A 17,285-nucleotide genomic window follows, 5' to 3' on the forward strand; every position below is an offset into this window, starting at 1 on the left:
CTGGACGCGGCACGCGCTATTGAACGCTCGCGCGGCACCAAGAGAGGAAAAAAAGTAGACCGACGGCGCAGTGAAACTTTACCGACTCTCTCACACGGCGGAGCACAGAGAAGATCCACGTTTTCGCGCTTGGTTGCAGATATGAAACGTTTATTTCCCCTGCTTTGGCAATCACGCTTACTTGTGGATTTAAAGGATTTAATGGAGATGCACTTTGCTTGATCTTGAGGTGTTTGTTTTCACTACGTTTGCTGGGATTTTAAGTTCCTCGGTTGGTTCAGTTAAAAACATGCCGGAGAAGATAAGTATCTCGGATTTCGTTTCTTTGGCGAAAGAGGACCTGTCGTCCCCGGGAAGCTCTGGATTTCAGTCTAAAATGAGCGACTGTCGGAGCACCGTGGCCACACTCGAAGAGGTAAGGGTGTTTACCTGTGTGCAGGTGGAGGAGGACAACACCTGAGTGAATCCCTGTCCTTCAATCTATGTGAAAATCTCTTGACACAGGAAACATTTTACTTGTACAGATTTCAAGATATTCTAATATGAGAAAGATGGTATTATTTAGAATTTAGCCGAACTTAATGAAAGTTTTGTTAGCAGTCTGCAGTTACTTCGCAGGACAATAAAATGGTCCATCTTTTAATTATTAAATTGTTTTCAGTCAGGGCGACCTTTTGAATCCATAACAATAATTTATCTGAGGACAATCTGGGGAAAGACTAAGTGTAATTTTACACATCTGGTTGTCAAGGTTAGTGGTCTATGTCCATACACAAAGGCTAGTAGGCTATAGGTAATGTGAACTAGGCTACTTGTCTCTTCAGTGTGAACAACAGAACTGACCTTTTGCCTTTTAGCAACCTGTTGCTAGTGAATCTTTTTATAAACACTAGTGGTTCGAATGCCTCATTGCACATTTATGGGCTCGTGTTGTGGTTAGGAGACAGGGGATGCATGGCATAGGAGTCACAACAACAAGGAAAACACAGATTGTTTTCAAGTGCTTAACTTGCTCAGGGCGCTTTTCTAGGACTTGTTGCAGTGAGACTGAAATTACATGGGCACAAACACAGATTAACCCCACAGTTCTTAACAACTGCATAATTTCATTGAGGAATAGTGTTAATATAGCCTAGATAATTAAAGAGAAGTAGGTTTGATAACAGAGTCAGTACAGGTCTTATAAACCTAATGTGGGTCTTTAGCTGCCAGCTCATCTACAGGCATTTGTGTGGAAATTGATAGAGAAAAGAGAAAATGCCAGTGGGCATGTCATGACAGTGGAAGCCTTTCATTTATTTCCGCCTTTTTCATGGGAAATGGTTTCAGGAACGGCAGTTCTCTAGAGCAGTGGTTCTCAACCAGGGGGCCAGGACCCACTAGGGGGCCTCAGAAAACTTCCAATGGGCCACAGGATGATTTAAAACTATATGTATAGGCTATACTTTGTTAATAATATAGAGTCATTCCGTGTCAAATCAAGCAAATTTCAGAAACTTCCCCGGCTCAAATTTTTGATTTTGGTCATATTTTTTTCTGAAGAAAGACAAAGATAAATAGTGATGAAAGCCAAAATATTAAAAGTCATGGATGTATATTTAAGACAAGAAGCTACATAAATTCATCAACTAACCATTCAGAAACGTCCTGTTGCATTCTACATGTTGTCACCTCTTCTTGAGTTCCTCCATCATTGTCTGACTCCGGTTTGAACATTAAAGGCTAAAAGTTTTTGAAATTTTCAGTGCATTTCTGTGTGAGTGCAAGCTGTTGAAGCTCCGCCCTCTGTGCTGGGAGCAGCAGCTCATTTGCATTTAAAGGGACAGTCCGACAGACGCTAAACGGTGCGTTTTTGCTCACCCTCAAAAATGTACACTTTTAACATGCTATATAAAAATATCTGTGGGGCATTTTGAGCTAAAACTTCACATACAGACTCTGAGGACATCAAAGACATATTTTACATCTTGTGAAAGGGGCATTGTACCGCCCCTTTAACCAATTGTGTCAAACCAGTTTGGAATGACATGAGGTTGAGTAAACTATAGTTCCCTTTAAGCAGCACTTGGAAACTTGGTATTTGTGGAAATATCCTTTGTTCAATTCTTTATGATAAGAGAAGACTGGAAGTAACTTCATCTTTCCTTAAATGAGTCAGAGATGTGTGGTAGTATTTTTTTTTTCTCTCTTTTTTTTCAGTATTATAAATTCAGTCCTCAGTTCCTGATGGCGCGGATATGACATGTACAGATTACTTGTGCAAATATATCAAGTTGTGAGTGTGTTACAGTCTTTTCTACAGCTTCAAAGTGGTGTTTAATGCCCAGGTGCACCGTGCAACATATGTTTGTGGAACTGAGTGTGTTTTTAGGAAGGTCAGCGTTTGAAGGCTTGTTTGGGTTTGAGAGACTAAGTTTGTTTATGTTTCCATTTGCTGAAACTCTGGCTAAGGCTGGCAGCATGTTGAGTGATCTGGAGGAGGAGGCCACAGATAGAATGAAACCCCTGGAATTAAATTGAATTTATACTTGATACTCAAATTAAAACATAACACTTAGTTTGTTTATGTTTGTATTTATATGTGTGTGTGTGCAGATGTGATGTATTTATGGCTGTCCTCCCTCCCTTTGAGCATAGTATGATCCTACCAGGGTCACATATCTAGTGTCATCAGTTTACTGAGGCTACAGTGACTGGTGCTTGAGAGTTTATTTGGCTATAGGGCAGGGCTGTCCAATCCTGCTTCAGGACTCAGGAGGGTCACTGTCCTGCTGAGTTCAGCTCCAACCCCAATGAACCACACCTGAACCAGCTAATCAAGGTCTTACTAGGCATACTAGAAACTTCCAGGCGTGTGTTGAAGCAAGTTGGAGCTAAACTCTGCAGGACAGTGGCCCTCCAGGACCAAGTTTAGACACCCCCTATGCTAGGGCATTGTGTTTAAGGGGCTGTGAACCTTACAAAGTGCCCTAATGTTGCCATTCTGCTGTCTCTCTGGCGCTCATAAGGTTCTACACTACAAGTCACTAATGAACAGTAAACTAGTACTCTGAAGTTATCTAAGGAGGCAATAACTTTTTAAAAACATTACAATCAGATGATTTAATTTTAATTTATTGGTATTTATCTGGCACAAAAAGTTAGGAGCATGATTGGAGTTACAGGATTAAACTGAATTTGCTAAAATGTGTAACCAAGTCAAAAATTGTTATGTACAACAGCGTTTCACTAAATATGTAAAAAAGTCATATGCTTCACTGGGCCTTAAAGAAACCAATGAATCGTTTTAGTGAATCAGTTTGTTCGGATGGTAAATCAAAGCTAATTATTGTAGTTTCATGAAACAATATGTAAAAACAAGTCCTCTACTGTTCATTTGACATCCATCATGTGGTTTAAGTCCTCTCCAAACCCACACATAACTTTTGAAGTCTAGATATAGTGATGAAACTTTTTGAGAAAACTGTTATCCTGAGATGACCACAAACACGCTCAATAGGGCACTTTCAAATGTGTTTACTAGTACGTACTTAAAATGCACGCCTTTTTTTTTTTTGGATGGCACTAGATGTGTATGTGGGAAGTGTCCTTTTGATGAAGAGTTTTGTCCTCCCTCTGTTTCATCAGTGTTGTTTAAAGAACACTTGATAAATAGTTTTGCCAAAAAAAAGGGAAAAAAGAAGCACTGCTCAGGGTTTTCCTCATACTAGGAAAAACTGGAAAATGAAACTAATTCACAAGTAAACTGTGGAAATAACACAAGGAAGTAAAAAAATGCATATAGCAGGATATAATGTGTTTCTCTGGAAGAACCTGCATGCTCAGACATCTTTGGGCATGCACAAACAAGCTTTTTCTTAAAAAAAAAGAAGAATGTAGATTGAGGAAATATTCTGATACTAATGTAAACAAGAAGTCATGTGTTTGATTCTGTCTGTGTCTAAAAACGTTAACCTATCTGGTGTTTAGCGTGTGAGATTCTGTTACACATCACTGTATCCCATAAGTCCGTGTGTCTGGGATGTTGCCCAAAAAACTACAGAGAGAAATAAAACAGAACATAACTAAAGAATGCTTTGTCTTGACACTGATTAATTAAGCACTGATCAGACTAAACAATCTCTTACAGACAGCAGCAGACGTCAGTATGTAAACTCAAGATGGTTTAAAACTCCTTCATTATGGGGTTACACCTGGTCACTTCATGCGTTTTCTCTGATCGGATCGCTATCCTATCGTGAAATGACCAGGTGTAAATGCCCTCCGAAGCACTTTTAAAAAATCACTCAAACCACTTCAGGATGTTTGAGACTCATTCCAAACGAAACTGGACAAGTGTAAATGCATCTGGTTGTTGAAAACAAATATGTAAATTTTGATCTCCTCCCAAAATGTAAAAAAATAAATGTGTGAAAGCATGTTAGAGGTTATATGACATGTTATAGCCAGATATGAATCATCATAAGATCTAATGTAAAAGTAGTGTGACTAAATAATCTTACTAGTGCTGTTGCCACACTCTCTCCTATTGCGGTCTTTGACATAGCTGATGATAAATAAAATGCAGTTCATATCTGTTGCTTTCATTGATGTAAACTCACAAACTAAAATTTGCATTTAGTTCTGAAGATCTGATTTATCTCCGTTTTGCGGAGACACATTTATGTGGCCAAGTGTAAATGGAACCGTTTTAACAAATCAGATAGTTATCCCATCAGTATAAACACATGAAGTGACCAGATGTAAACAAGCCCTATGATATACACATTCAAGTTTTATGTTTACATTGGGGACAGACTCTTTCTGACCAAAGAGGTAAAACAACTGATGTGATCCTAATAGACCAAATCACTCAATAAACCAGTGATATTTGAACTCAGTGAACTGAATTCCCACGGAGGTGTGTCTCTTTCTGTCTCTTGCACTAATTCTTTACTGTAAATAGTGTCTGTTCTGAGTCATTAGGAGATGTTGTTGTATTTCGTAAGGCTTGATTCACCTGTGCTTCACAGCTCACGGTTCTGACATCATCACAGTAGCCTGACGTGTGATAGAAAGACTGCTTGACAACTATTCTGATGTTTTTCCTGTAAGAAAAGTCAAGTGTTGCCCCGCAACAAGATAAACATGTTTGTGTTTTTGTCAATGATTAATTTGAAGAGTGTAGTTGGTGTTGAGGCCAGTGATGAATTTCTATTCTAATGTCTATTCTCATTTCTCTGTTGTCTTACGCCAGTCTCTAGAGCAGGACCAGATGTCTCTACAGAGGATGAAGAAAATTGTGAAGGCCATCCACAACTCTGGACTCAGTGAGTGTGGTCTTATATTCTTGCCGTTTCTTTTGTTAGTTTGTTTAATTGTTTTGTCTAGTACAGTGATTCTTTACCCTTTTGACTCCAAGGCCCCCATTGTCCACAACAATATGTGAAGGCCCAAAACTCCTAGTTTCTGTCATTCCCATTCTTTTTTTATCCAATGAATTTATTTTATTGTTCATAATTTACTGGACAAAGATTAAGGATAATGATTTTACACACAATTTCTGCCCGATTTTATTAATTTACATGACTTGTAATGCTTGTTTTGTCTTATTTTAGTCATCTTGAGGACCCCTTAGAAGTTTGCTGAGGCCACCTAGATAACCACTGGTCTAGTACATAAGCAAAAATATGTATTTTTAGAGATCTTTAGGAAGTCTGGTTCACTATCACTCAGTATTTAAGCCTCCCAGACTGTTACATCACCGTCAGCTCATGATGGCATAAACATGCTTAATTAAATTACGTCAGATGTTGAAGTATGTTTAAAGGCTAGCTGAATTTGTGGAAAAAAAATTAAACACATTTCCCTAAAAAATACAGTGAGGTCATTCTTAGTCTCTCTCTCACCCTCTCTGTCACACAAATGAAATATGACAGTAGTTGGGGCCCAGACTTGCATTGACTTCAAAACTACTAATATCTATAAAAAGAGCAGATTTCCTGTTTTTTACACTGAGTCAGAGTGTAGAAAACAGCCACTGAAACTTGCTTCACTGTTTTTATTTAACCTTAGGGTTCTCTTATGGTCTCCTAATGACCCTACGCTGTGTTAAACATACAGTTTCGGTGCCTTATTCTGTCCATCCTGCAGCATGACGCATGTGGCTACTGGTTACCCCTCTGTAAGCAGTTTGGCTGCATGTATGCTGAAACTATATCACATGATTTGACCAGTGTCTTTACCATACACTGAAATAACAGGGGAATATCTGTGTTTGCGTCTGCGCCTTCTCTCTTAAATAAGAAATTGCTCCACAAACCTGGCCAGTGCGCAATTTATAATGTTGTGTGGCGCTTATAAAAAAAAGTCCTGACTGGAATGATCATGGTTTCTGGGAAGCATGTCTCAGATCTGCCTGCTTCTTATTTCTGAGGGTGCGTGCCCCATTTCTCAATTCTGTGAGTCACAGTTCAGTTAAACGCAAAGTAGACCCCACATGTTTAATCATCTCCCCCCCCCTCATGGTCTCTTTCACTCTCTCTCTCTTTCTTTTAACTGAAGTCAGATGTCTCATTCCGGTAACATTACTATTGAGGGGCCTCAATTTCCTGCCCCTGTGTTTTTGTGGTGTAACTAAACTTACTAGTTTTGGAGTGAGTCCTAACTTGAACCTGATGATTCACCCCATCCCTCTCGCTGTGCCAGGATAAAGTTGTTTGTGTGTGAGAAGTTGTGAATGCTGTTTTCATATCAGTGATTCAGAGTTACTGCATTTATCGGTTCTGCATCAAGCAGGTTTTACTCTTTATTCATCCTGGTTAGAAACCAGTGTTTGAGTCCAGAATCTGTTGAGATTTTTGGGCCGAAAACATCTGTTTTATTAGTGATGTTACTAAGGTCACTGTTATTATTGTTTATATTTGGGAGAGAGATTTGGATAAACCTTTTAAACAAAGTTTTAATTTGAATTTCCTTGTTATTATTAAAGTCATTGTTATACATTTTTTATTTAGTGTGATAAAATGTTTTCAGTAGTTTTCACTCTATCATTTTCAATTTTGTTTTTGTTTTTTTGTTTTCAAGTAACCGTTTTTTCTCCTTTAGGTTTAGTATTTTAGAGTTGCCAACATTATTGCACTAAACAGTATCATTTAAAAATGTTAATGGCGTAAAATTTCTCAGCATTGTGGTGTTATTGCTATTGTGTGAAATTTTTAATTCAGGTGGCATGTAAAGGTTTTGATTTTAATTTTTGAGTTAATTTAGTTTGTTTTCCTAAGTTAAGCATTTTCTCCAGAAATCCCCCAAACTGAGTGATTTTTATGAATGATTTCACTGCAGGAATGACAGGAGACTCGCTGCAGGTAATTTAGAGAGCTGTATATTTAGTCTATATGTGCGTCTGTCTGTAACCTAACAGTGTCACAGTTTAAAACAGAGCCGTTGGCCGTGGGCTATATGTTGATTAAAACACACTCACACTAACACAGATGTGGCAGGCGCTTTAAAGTGTTGATCTAAGGGACAATTTTCTAAAACCCCTGGAACAGGATCTGTGTCAAGGTTAATTTGGGCTTCACCCACCGTTTCTAGAACAGATCATGGTCTTATACAAGAAATGAATAAACAATACAAATTAAAATTGTGTTCACAAAAAGTGCTGACAGATGCCTGTCTGGAGAGAATAAAACTGTTTCCAGATCAGGGAAGGCATGTCCTCTAAGTGTTGGCGGCTGCGAGTAAAGTGCGGTATTGTTGAGCCAGACTGATTCACTGGAAAAACAGTGCTGATTGAAGTCCACAGAAGAGGAAGTGTCAACTAGACATCCGATTAACTAACTACAGAAAAAAATCCCCTTGGTTTATGTCATTTTTTGGAAAGTTTTGATAAATTCATCCGTTTTTTCTTCTCCTGTCTAGTCTTGAAAATTTTTTTTATTCCAACCCAAAACCAAATCATGCAAGTCTATTAAGGAAATTATATTACATTCCCAGACTATTTACAGAGTCTGATTTCCTGACGTAAAAATCAATAGGCTGGCATGCTAATTTGTCCTGTTTGTTTTTTGTGGTGTCCTTTTTTACAGTAGAAAGGAAATTATTCAGATGAAATTGGATCAGGATACAATGCAGGCCTGATTGAACCTGCATCTCCCACTTTAGCATCGAGCCATCGTGTCTGGGTCATGTGCACTAACTGCAAAGCCATTGCTCAAACCTCTCCTGTAGGATTTAAATAAAGTAAAAAAAATTGCTCTATTATCCTACAGAAACAATGTGATGTACACAAGTAGGATGTTGTTCCAGCAACAACAGAGGATTTCAATTCAGGAAAATGTGTAGCTAAAATGTCATGTTTAGCTATAGCGCAGTATGCTAATTTCAGGGCCGTTCCCTTGGAAAGCACAGCATGTGTTCCCACAAATACTTGTGATCATCATAAGTGAAGATGGTTTGGCTTTGCTTTGGCTCTTGTCTAAGTGTACCTGTTTATTTAATAGCAGTAGAGCTGAGAGCTCCTTGATCTGTAGTGCAGTCGGAGCCTGTGGTGTTTTTAGTATTCTTGCCAGGAACTCACTGTGCTTCAGCTGGTATCATTTTCACTGCTCTGTATCTCAAAATCCTGTTTTCCTCTATTCATTTGATCATGCGGTGAGGTTTTTAAGGTCACACGGTTTCAGAACATTGATAAAGGTTCAAAATTCACTACAAAAAATTACAGAGTTGTAGCATCAAAATTAGTGTTTGTTCTTGCATTAAATTGATAAAAAGTGACAGTGACAAATGATATACTGTTATACTTTAAAGTATAACATTTCAGAATATTAATGGTTTTACTGTATTTTTGTTCAAATAAATGCAGCCTTGGTGAGAATTAGAGACTTTCAAAAAGGTCGTATTGACCTCAGATTTTGAATGGTAGTGTCCACCAGTCAATTCTTGATGGATAAAATCAAGTCCCACCCTACATTTGTTTTTTTATTCAATATCCTGTTTCACATGGAAATGTCACACTACGGAAAAGAAGTGGGCTGCAAACGCAGTTTCGTATTGACTTCTGTTATCTGTAGAAAGGTCAGTGACATGATTGACTTGATGCTGATTGTGTGATGTTGTGTTCCCAGGTCATGTGGAGAATAAAGATCAGTACATAGAGGTTCTGGAGAATCTAGGGAACAGTCACCTGACGCAGGATAATAATGAGATCTCAACAGGCTTCCTGAACCTGGCTGTGTTCACGCGAGAGATCACTGCACTCTTCAAGAACCTGGTGAGCTGGATGCCATCTTGAGTTAAAACTACAAAAACACAATAAAAGGGACACAATACTGAAGAATATTTTTTTGATCCCAATTTTCTTAAAGGCCAGTACTGTACAGCAGAGAAAACAGTTATACTCCATACATATATATATATATATATATATATATATATATATATATATGAAGAGTTCAGATGCAAAAGCCTCTAAATGCCATCTGAAATTTTCTTCTAGAATGATCATTTTTGTAAAGCTTGTATATTTAAGTTCAGTAATTTCACTTAAATGGCAAAGAAAATGACCTATTAATTGTGATTTAAGTGAAATTACTGAACTTATACGAGCTTGATAAAAATTATCATTCTAGGAGAAAATTTCAGATGGCACTTAGAGGCTTTTGCATCTGAACTCTTCATATATACATATATTAGGGCTGTCAAAAGATTTATCGCGATTAATCGCATCCAAAATAAAAGTTTGTGTTTAAATAATATATGTGTGTGTACTGTGTATAATTAAATTTGTATATATAAATACACACACATGCATGTATATATTTAAGAAAAATGTGTTATTTATATATAAAACAATTATATTTATATAGAATATAAATTATATATAAATATATACAGTATATGTATGTAAATATTTCTTAAATATATACATGCATGTGTGTATATTTATATATACAAAATAATTATACACAGTACACACACATATATTATGTAAACACAAACTTTTATTTTGGATGCGATTAATCGCGATAAATCTTTTGACAGCCCTAATATATATTTATATATATATATATAAATATAAAAAAAAAATATATATATATATATATATATATATATATATTTATTGATTTATTGATTTATTTCAGACACTCAAAACACTCTCAGATGAAATCCCTTTTAGTTTATTGCTTGTAATGTTTATTTGTTCCCCTTTATTACTTTTTATTTGCTTGTAAGTTTTGAAGCAATATTTATACAAGTAATTTAATAAAAATTCACAAATATATATATTTTTTTTGAAGCTGGTAAACTCGAAACAATATGAAATAAATGTAGATCAAGAAATGTTTTAAAACTGATTCTCAGAAACAGAATCAGATCGGATTGTGAGGTGCCTAAACATTCCCACACCCAAACACCACCCATCCTGCTCTCTAAATATCAATATTGGTCATTGAAAACCACATTGGTCATTGACAACCACATTGGTTGACCACAAATTTAGTTATTTAAGGAACATCTTCCAGTTGCAGCATAAAGTTCAGTGAAGCGTAGATGGGTAATCACCTGTATAATTCAAGGCCAACAAGAAGAGTTTCCACCCTATTTGAGTGGGAAATATTGAAGTACTGTCTGGACTTGCCAGTATTATTATTCAAAAAGCACCTTGTGTGTGTCTGTGCGGCTTGTCATCTCGATATATTTCTGAATAAGAAACAGACTTCCAGCTGTACAAAGTACACAGGGGACTGGGAGAGGTAGTTTTGAGTTTGTGCGTGTGTGTGTGTGTGTGTGTCAGCAGGGGTTCAACAGCTGCAGGCAAGGGCCTCTCAAACCACAGAGCCCGGATCCCTCCCACTGATAGTTTCCATGGTGATGGTAATTTATACCAGACCTGAGAGCATGAGTGGACAGCGTCTGACCACTGAGCTGTCAATCAAACGATCACCAGAGACAGGAACCTCAGCTTAAAAAATACAACAGAAACTCTGCTAAGAAAATAAACTCCATTTGATTTAGCGCCCTTGTGTGGGGGCCATAACTTTCCTTCAGAGTGAAGCCCATTTTTCATATTCATGAAGATTTATATGTATAACATCCATTTTGCAAGGTTAATAAATCCATATCCAGCACCATAATGAGGTGCATAATGTATGTAGCATAATATGTCTTTAATCTTTAATGTTGAGTGTAAAAGTGTGTGGCCGATATAATGCACAATCCTAGTAGATTATTTGCAAATTGTAGTCTGTCTGATTACAAATTAGATGATGAAAATTTAGTTGGTAATGTAATGTAGATTGCTAATTTTAGGTAATGTATTCTGTACTGTTTGATTACTTTGTTTACTTTTGACCTTACTCATTTATCACTTAGATTTGAATGGGATTATTGTGTACTATATTGTTTAAAATAGAAAAAAACAAAGGGAAAGCAAATATTTTCCATTCTTTATCAACAACATGAAATGCATTAAGCATTATTTATGCCAGGGTTTCCCAAACTGGGGTCAATGAAAGAACTGCAGTGGGATTTTGAGTTGATGAAAAGCTAATGATTAGTTCAATCAAAAAAATTAAAAATTAAAATGAATAATTTCTTCTTCTTTTTTAAAAGGAAGATTTAAGAGTAAAAAGAAGTATAATGGAGAATCAATAAATTATGAATATACCGTTGTGTAATAATGTAATTATCATGTTCCCACGAGTTTATATGTTGTGGCCACGACAAAACTAAGTGAACCGAACATGTCCCCTCCCGGTCACCGTATTTGAAAGTACATGTGCAAAATGTTTCATATGTCCAAAAAGGCTGTCCTTGTTTTGAAATGAATCAGTCTGATTCTTCTCTCGTCCTGGTGTGGGTTTTCTCACACATTCTTTCCTAAGGAAGATTTATACTTGCTCAGCACTTTAATGTGCTTGGCCAAGGAGAAATCCCAAACAGAGGTTTAACTTTTGCATTTTTTGGTTTGCGAGCATTTGTACCTCCAGACTGAACTTTATAGGGAGGGTTATGTCTTGCCAGGTAAAAATGTGAGCACTCACTATTGAGAAGGGAGTCAGAGTTTACATTAACATTTGAACTACATTCTGATCGACTTTCAAGAAAAAAACTTTTCTTTTTGGTTTCTGTCTCTGTTCCATTATTTCTGCAAACCTGATTGCTCTTGAGTGTGTGACTGGCTGATTTTATGTGTTCTTTCTGTGTGTTCTGTAGGTGCAAAACCTAAACAACATAATTTCCTTCCCTCTGGAGAATGTGTTGAAGACAGAGCTGAGAGACAGCAGGCTGGTGAGTGAAACGGACACCTGCGTGTCACAGCGTCACATCATACTGGACTAAATGTGTCAAAAACCTCACCTTATACCCCAGCTTAGTATAATTGAAATCAATTAAACAGATCAGGTAGATAAAGATCAGGAAGATGGATTCATTCCTTTGAAGAGACCACAATAATGTGTTTTGTTGTTTTGTTCATTGGATGAAGTGTTGTAGCTATCTTTGGCATGTGGCTTGTGTTTGGGGTATTGTGTTTTCTAATGTTAGATACGCAGTAGCTGCTGCACCACACCTTTCTTTATGCGTTTAACCTGTATGATGAGTGGAGATGTACCACAGGGCTCTGAGATCAAGTTTTGATACACACCCTCATATTATGGATTTCACAATATTAATTTTCCACAATGAGGTGGAGTGGCCTTTGCTATTGCATGAAGTTTTTAGTGCGACACAAAGTAAACGTTATCGTGTGTGATTATATATCCAAAAGCACTGGGTGTTTGTGTGTGGTGGGTATATATACACTGCCTTCCACTTTATCTTTTCAGGAGCTGAAAAAGCAGATGGAGAAAAGCTGGAAGGATTATGATGCTAAAATGTGAGTTTCAGAGTCAGATTGTTCTCCTCGTACACAACTTCCTATAACATTTAGTACAAGACTACCACTTGGTTTTGTTTGAAAGACAAGTCCACCTGCTAAACTTGAGTTTCTTTATATTATTTTTCCGTTTTTCATTTTGGCTTTTCAGGGGGAAGATGGAGAGAGAAAAGAGGGAGAAACAGAAACAGTATGGGCTGATCCGGTTGGAATCGACAGACACAGTGGAGGACATGGAAAGAGAAAGAAGGAACTTCCAGCTACAGATGTGTGAGGTATATGAGGCTGTTGGAGGGCGGCCAGTTAACAGACTATGAAACGTGTGCAAAATGAACCTGACCAAGACCACATTGTGTGCGCGTCTCAGGGAGAATAAGTGCGGTTACTACAGCTGTATGAGCATGCCTTAGCAGGTCATTCCTGGGTTAACTCAGCTTGTTAACCTCTCTGCTGTGTTAAACACATACTTTGCAAATTTTGTAAGTGTGTGGCGGTGTCTGAAGTCACCTAAAACCAAGAATCTTTGGGGTGTTTTTTTGAGAGGCAGTCCTTTTTGAGACCACATTGTGTTCATGTGTGTGTATCTGTGGTTATTGATGACCTCACTCCACATGTCTCGGTGGCAACATGTCCTAGTTCCATATACTGTGTGCGTGGCAGTTAGCGGGGAATTTGGGCTACGCCGTTTGAACCCAGCTGTGGTAATAGAAAGAATAAGGAAAGGAGTGAAGTGGAGGAATAATAAAAGAGAGGGGGATTTTCAGTGTCCCTTTCCCAGCCGCAGAGCTCCAGATGTCTCCACTTTGCTTTCTTTATAATGGAAACATGCGTTATTTCTTCCAAAACTGACTGACCATGTGACCGTCATTAATCTATATGCATAGAGTAAAATTGCCTTTTCCACATCTACAATGTGTGTTCTAAAACCAGCTCAACATATCAAATATGTTTAAAAATCTCTGACTGGATGGAATTATAGTCTGAAGCTAAAAAGTTTATACACTACGTGATTTTCTGTTAAATTTGTCAACTCTAACTGAGTCACAACATTGGGACACAAGAGTGGGACTAACCTTTGACTGCTGACAAATGACCTTTTTTTCCCTCTCTTTCTCTGTTTGACAGTATTTACTGAAGATTCAGGAGCTGAAAGTTCGTCAGGGTCCAGATCTGCTGCAGAGCCTGATCAAGTACTTTCAAGCCCAAATTAAGTACGTCTGAAACTAATTCACATCCTACAGAAGCACCAGCTTCCTTTTCAGATGCAAATTTAACCTAAATTGGCTTTAGTACAAAACTAGGCTTTTTACACTACGCTTAACCATGTCTTAAGGCCCCTTGTAATACTGGGTTCAGTATATGAATCACAGACTAATATGAATAACTGTACTGTGACGATTTAATCCTGCTCCTCACTCAACAGTACTCTGTAAGGATTGAATTGCTGTGGCTTTGTGGGTGTGTGCATTGATGTCATTGACATTTGAGATGGCTAAACACTGCTGTTGTGTGTTCTCAGTTTTTTCCAGGATGGACTGAAGGCTGCAGAGAATCTTGGTCCATTTGTGGAGAAGTTAGCAGCCTCCGTACATACGGTAATAGACTTGTCAAACCCATTATCTGACAGATTCAGATTCCCACACCTAAATATTTACAATGTGTGTTTCAGGAATATCTCAATGTTTTTTAAAATGTTAGTAAATTTCATACATTTTGACTTTGGATCATGAAGAGCAGCTCTAACTAGGGTGTTTGTTTTGTTTTCCTCTTTGATTTAGAGAGGCGATGAGTAGATAAAATGGCTTATCTTGTTTGTTTTTTTGGATGATGCAGAAAGCCAGATAATTTGCTCAGACACATACACACCTGTTTTTAAACAGATCTCACTTCTCATGTTAGTCATGACCAATGAATCATATAGTCGTAGCATAAAATAAGAATCTTTAAATTCCTTTCAAGGAAGATTATCACTTTATCATTTGATATTACATGTCTAGTCTGGCATGTACAGTGAGTTTGAAACTTTCTTTGTTACGTTTCATGAATTTTTCTACTTAATATCAGGTAACTTTTTTTTTTAGTGCAAACACGTTAGCTTTGTTAAAAAATCTAGTAAGCAGCCCATCTCAACAGTATTTTAATACATCATAAACTGTTTAAAAAAGTAAGCAACATTTTTCTTCTTTAAAAACTATCATTGCATGTATCTTCTGCAGAGAAAGCAATCCCAAAATGCATTTCGATGAGTACTGAAAAATGTTGATAAAAACATTAAAAGTTGATTATTTTCCCTTTACATTATGTGTGCTATGTGTTTTTATGGGTTACACTTTATTTTAAGGTGACATAGTTACATTGTACTTACTCAAGTTATGGTTAGGGTTTGGTTTAGGGTTAGTTACTTTTAATTATGCACAATTTACTGTTATTACTATAGAAAGTACAACTTTTAACTACGTCACCTTAAATTAAAGTGTTACCATTTTATGCTAATTAGACTATAGCACTAACTTAGCAAGCTATGTTGCTTTCATGAGTGACTTTTCACTACACAGAAGTATGACACAAAGAGTTCTGAAAAGTGTGGTTTCATGACAGTTTGGATACTCCCTTAGAAACCAGCTGCCTATGCAGACAGTAGATGGTAAGGAAAGTCACAAAGTTTTGAAGACCAGCTATTATAATAATTGCATCCAGACTCTTTAGATTTGTCTCATTTTAATCTCCCTTAAGAATAAACCAAAATCTGTTTTAAAACAAACATTATATTCAGTATTTATCAGTTGATGTTTCCAAGCTGCATCATGGTGCAAACAGGGTGTTCTGCAAGTCTTGTCTGGTCATGGTTGTAAAGAGATATGATCTGGTCTAGAGTGAATATCACCCAACAATAACAGTGTTCATTAAATTATATTTCCTGTATTAAAGTTTTTCGTTTTGTTGTTACTATGAGGAGAAGGCAGGATGGGGCATGTAGAAATTATGTTGAGATGATCGTGTTTTATAACAGATCTGGTTTGGGTAACTTTTCTGAAGTGTCATTTCTCCCGTTTCAACTTGTCCTCCTTTGATCATAACAAATCAGCATTAAGCACATGAAAGGAAGTGAAACTCAAAAATGAAACCACCACAAGCCAGCTTTCCGAGAGGAATTATTTCCTTAAAAAAAAGAAGTATTTAATGGAAATTGGTAGAAGAAATTGCTGGAATTGTGTTCTGGGAGCCAAAGCCATAATTTCAACAGGCTTTAAGCAATGCAGGATTTCTGGCTGTGTTGGTTTGGTCCTGGACTTCATTACAAAATGGTGGAGGGATGTATTCCAGTGTAAGCCTTTAGTCTGTGTCATCTATAACATCTCTGTTATCAAATGTGTTTTTGTTTATGTGTATAACTTATGTTAACCAATACCAAGACTGGTTACATTGCATTACACAAAAGCAAGCCCCATGTCACTTTTCTTTTATTGGTTCACAGGTTCGACATGAGCAGGATGAAGAAGTAAAGCAGCTCTCTCAATTGCGCGACTCACTTAGAACACAACTACAGGTGGACGGCAAAGAGGTAACTTTCACTCCCTGAATTCACCACTTATAGTCTTGTTTTAAAGACTATATTTCAGCAAGTTGATGATGATGTTGTTGATGATGATGATTATGTTGTTCTGTGTCATTCCAGGATTTTCTAAATAGGAAGAACTCTGGCCATGGATATAGCATCCACCAGCCTCAAGGCAATAAGAAATATGGCACAGAGAAATCTGGATTCCTTCTTAAGAAGAGCGATGGGTGAGTAAAACGTCACTGTCTACTTCCCAAAGTTAAGAAGGTCACAAACCCTCCCCAAAAACAACAACAGTCGGAACTATTTATTTTTATTACCTGAACTTATTCAAGGTTTTCCAGACATGATGTAGTATTCAGCTCCTGTTTGCATTTAGTCACATGGGGTTGAGTGTATGTTCCTCAGGAAACAGTCTCCACACAGCTTTCAGTGTGTGTAATGATATATATGCCCCTATTTTTAAGCTGAGAGCAAAATAAATGAAGGAATGACTTATAATATCCTGAGAGAGTCATGGAGCACAGATAGTTAGTAGCATAAAGCATCAGTTTGAGCTTTTTGACTTCAGGCCCACAGCTGTGTGTGTGTGTTTGTCTCAGTGTTCCTCTCACACAGATGTTGTCTATTAAATGTGGGTTAGTTTCTTGCTGCTCTACAGTCTTACTTGCACTCTTTTAAAACTACAGCTCACAACACACACATGCCCACATCCACCCAGAATACTTAGGTTTTGATCAGTGTGAGAATAAATATCATCACCATTTTTGTTGTCATTTAATTGTAACTTTACTAGTGGGCTGCTGAGCCAATAGAACTAATTTACTACTAGTTATCTCTGCTTTCATGATTTTTATGGTAATCTAC

At 37.2% G+C, this 17,285-nt stretch overlaps 1 protein-coding gene across 2 annotated transcripts in view; it reads left to right on the forward strand.

The window, feature by feature from the left end:
• Positions 1-17,285, forward strand: part of asap3 (ArfGAP with SH3 domain, ankyrin repeat and PH domain 3) — a 27,305-nt gene continuing 10,020 nt past the window's right edge. Inside the window, exons 1-10 of one of the 2 annotated variants that reach the window (XM_082142514.1) lie at positions 1-415; positions 5,237-5,309; positions 9,108-9,253; positions 12,199-12,273; positions 12,810-12,859; positions 13,011-13,134; positions 13,985-14,070; positions 14,379-14,454; positions 16,335-16,421; positions 16,536-16,645. In XM_082142514.1, coding sequence (XP_081998640.1) covers positions 290-415; positions 5,237-5,309; positions 9,108-9,253; positions 12,199-12,273; positions 12,810-12,859; positions 13,011-13,134; positions 13,985-14,070; positions 14,379-14,454; positions 16,335-16,421; positions 16,536-16,645 — 953 coding nt within the window. In that variant the 5' untranslated portion in view covers positions 1-289. The remainder of the gene's footprint in view (positions 416-5,236; positions 5,310-9,107; positions 9,254-12,198; positions 12,274-12,809; positions 12,860-13,010; positions 13,135-13,984; positions 14,071-14,378; positions 14,455-16,334; positions 16,422-16,535; positions 16,646-17,285) is intronic. The other variant, XM_082142513.1, reaches the window with a different exon arrangement.

Source organism: Leuciscus leuciscus (genome assembly GCF_965113295.1).
Source record: "Leuciscus leuciscus genome assembly, chromosome: 17".
Taxonomy (NCBI): Eukaryota; Metazoa; Chordata; class Actinopteri; order Cypriniformes; family Leuciscidae; genus Leuciscus; species Leuciscus leuciscus.